Below are 3000 nucleotides of genomic sequence, written 5' to 3' on the forward strand. Positions count from 1 at the left end.
GGAGACTCCCCGAGGCCTCCCCTCTTAGAGTCCACCACTCCTGAGAGCCCCAACTGGGGACCAGGCCTGGAGCTTGGACCTTCTGCCTCGATGGCCTCCTTTCCGAGCCAGGTCTTCTCTGTGGACAGACAGTCCTCCTGCCCGGGGTGGAGAAGGCCGGGCAGGACACCCAGCGGGGGCTTCGGGTGCCTGCAGGCCACCCCACCGGTGCCCTCCCCTGGCCGGTGTGATCACTGGGTTTACTCAGAGGCCGAGATCTGACCTTGGAGGCCCTAGGGAAGGCCGCCTGGCGGAGATGGCAAGGCCACTTCCCTGTGGTAAGTCGGTGGCCAGCTCCCGGCACATCTCCTGAGGCCACCCAAACAGCCAGGCCGGGTGGACATGACACCTGCTGTTGGTTCTCTGGTGGACACATCTGCAGGAAAGCTGCACCAGACCCACCATGAGCAGCGGCCAGGGTCCCCGTGCCTGATGACTAAGCTCGCCGAGAAGGAGAGCCTTGGAGGGGCAGGGTCACATGCCAGCCGGGGAAGGGACCACCCGAGTCAGGGCGGCAGCGGCAGCGGCAGCGGCAGCAGCAGCAGCAGCAGCAGCAGCAGAGGCAGCAGCAGGCCGGCTCTTGGGACCCTTGCCTGAGCGGGCGCCTTCTCTGGACCGTGCACACGGAGTGGGGTGCAGGCGACACGGAGACGCTTCTGGTCTTGTTCCCGTCATGCCGCTGGGTCTGGGGTCTTGGCAGTCCCCAGTGGCTCCTTCACAGGTAAACAGGGGAGGGGGCAACCGAGGCTGGGGCTGGAGACCTGTCCCTGCGAGGTGCTGGAGGGTGCGTTCTGGGGAAGCGGCCGCCCCGGCCCCTGCATGGATAGACCCCGCTGAGGCCCAGAGCAGCCGCCGCCCTCTCACTCCACACGGCCCGAGAGTCCACGAAACTCCCTCGGTTTTATTTAGAAATAAACTAAACTTTTCAGGTAGGTACTTTACCATTCCAAGGCTTGCAGAGTCGGTAAGAGAGAAATAAGGATCATTAAGAAAACGGAGTCAGCGACACTAAGAGTCTACAACCGAACACGGAGAAACTGAGGGAGACAAACCACCTAAACACTACCCTTACCCTGGTACGGGACACCCAGCCTTGGAGTCGTGGATGTTTTTGGACCTTTTTCCCCAGAGAGATGCCTTTTAAGTAAATGTTTTTCATCTGCTGCCAAACGCAGGAATAAGTAGCCGAAGGAGAATCTGAGTTCGCTCTGCTACAAACTTCTACCCAAAGTGACCTTGTCCGCTTCTTCTGTGCACGGCAGGGAGGGCGACAGAGGAGCCACCGAGGGAGAGGGTGCTGGTGGCTCCTGCCCGGGCCCACTACTCCTCCTGCCTCTCTGAGGTGGCCTCATGCTCTGTGTGCACGGGTCTCCGTGGAGGTCCGAGTGAGGGCGGCGGCAGGTGGCGTGCAGTAGTCTTGGGGTGGGGGCAGAGCGGTACCGGGGCGCGCAGAAATGTGGGTGCTCCCGAGGTCTGGCCGTCACTGCACTGGGGTCCCTACCAGCGGGCCGCACGCACAGGGGAGGCCCCGGGCGCCCACTCAGTGCTCGGCGGGGCCCTCGGGCTCTGCCCACGCAGCCTCCTCGTCGGGGGTCTCGGTGCCCGTGGTGGCTGGCGTGGGAGGCTGGGGCATGCCAGTAAGGGCACGGAGGCTGTGGGGGTCAACAGGTGGGACCAGAGTCGGAGCCTCGACGCTCAGTGCGTCAGCAGTGTCCTCGTAGAGCAGGGAGATGGTGGGCTGCTGGGCGGGCAGCAGGCTGGGGGACAGGTGTGCGGTCTCCAGCTCTGGGCCCCGGGCCAGGCTCCTGATGGGCCTGGCGTCTGCTTCTGCTTCCCTGCCGGTCACCAGCTGGTCGGGAAGGTGAGGCGGAGGCGGAGGCGGAGGCTGCTCTGGAGTGGTGGGGACATCTGCGTGGGGAAGCAAGCGACAGGGACACACTCAGCTTTGTGTGCTGGGCCTCGGCCAGCGCTCTGCTCCCGCCTGAACCAAGGCCCAGGGACGTGTGGGACACGGCCGGTGCTGGGGCGGGGCCTGGCCCCACTTACTCCTTCTGGGGACACAGAAGCTACTAAGGCCAGTCTTACTTGGGCCTGGGGAAAGCGTTTCAGGGCCCAGGGTCACCCTGACTGACGAAAACCTGGGGCGTGGGCACAATTGGCCTGTGGCCTGTGAACGCACGTCCAACACAGACCTGGCCTGGGCTGGCTGTGCCGGACGCCATGGGCCACCCGCCTGATGACAGAAACAAGATTGGGAAGTCACTGCGCTCAGCGTGCCCAGAACTTCAGGCCATTCCAGAGTCTAGCATGGGGACAGTCACCCAAGAAGGAGCCCACTGCAGTATTTAAAACTTTTTTTTAGCTTACAAAACCCTGGAGGTGGTGCGTCTCCTCCGCGGTGCAGAGCTGGCACCCGTCAGGGGCCCGCCCAGGCTGCGCCCTCGGAGCTTACCCACTGGGGTGGGGGGGGGGACTGGAGGGAAAGCAGGAGGCTTTTGCCCGGGGCAGGTGTTTCCAGAGTGGCATTCCCCATTTTTGGTGTTTTTTAAAATCCTCAAATAGACCGGGACAGGTGACGGCCTGTCTGCTCTCCACTGATGTGCTGGCCTGGGAGGGCACGAGGAGCCAGGGGCTTCACGGCGGAGGGAGGTAGAGGCCGGGCACCGAGAGGCTCCGCGGGAGGGCCGTGGGCATCCCTCTTGGGTGGCAGATCCTTATTCGTACAGATCTGGGGTCAGCAGAGCACAGGCTGAGGGCCGAGGGGCACCGCGTGGCAGCGCCCAGGTCCTGGGGAGGTGGACCACGGTTTGGGTTCAATGTGATAAAACAGAAAGGCCAACTGAACACAGAGCAAGAGAATGGAAAGACAAAGAGCGAAACAAGATCACACAGCGGGGGTGGGAGGGAGAGTCCTGGGAGGCCGGCGGGCGGGCGGGCGGGCAGGGTCACTTCTCCCCAAGG

The 3000-nt window shown here is 63.5% G+C and overlaps 1 protein-coding gene across 1 annotated transcript in view; it reads right to left on the reverse strand.

Moving 5' to 3' along the window:
* Positions 1-920: 920 nt before the first annotated feature.
* Positions 921-3000, reverse strand: part of Clec16a (C-type lectin domain containing 16A) — a 186260-nt gene continuing 184180 nt past the window's right edge. Inside the window, exon 24 of the mRNA XM_048790048.1 lies at positions 921-1947. Within this exon, the coding sequence (XP_048646005.1) occupies positions 1580-1947 (368 nt within the window). The 3' untranslated portion in view covers positions 921-1579. The remainder of the gene's footprint in view (positions 1948-3000) is intronic.

This window comes from Marmota marmota, unplaced genomic scaffold (genome assembly GCF_001458135.2).
Source record: "Marmota marmota marmota unplaced genomic scaffold, marMar, whole genome shotgun sequence".
NCBI lineage: Eukaryota > Metazoa > Chordata > Mammalia > Rodentia > Sciuridae > Marmota > Marmota marmota.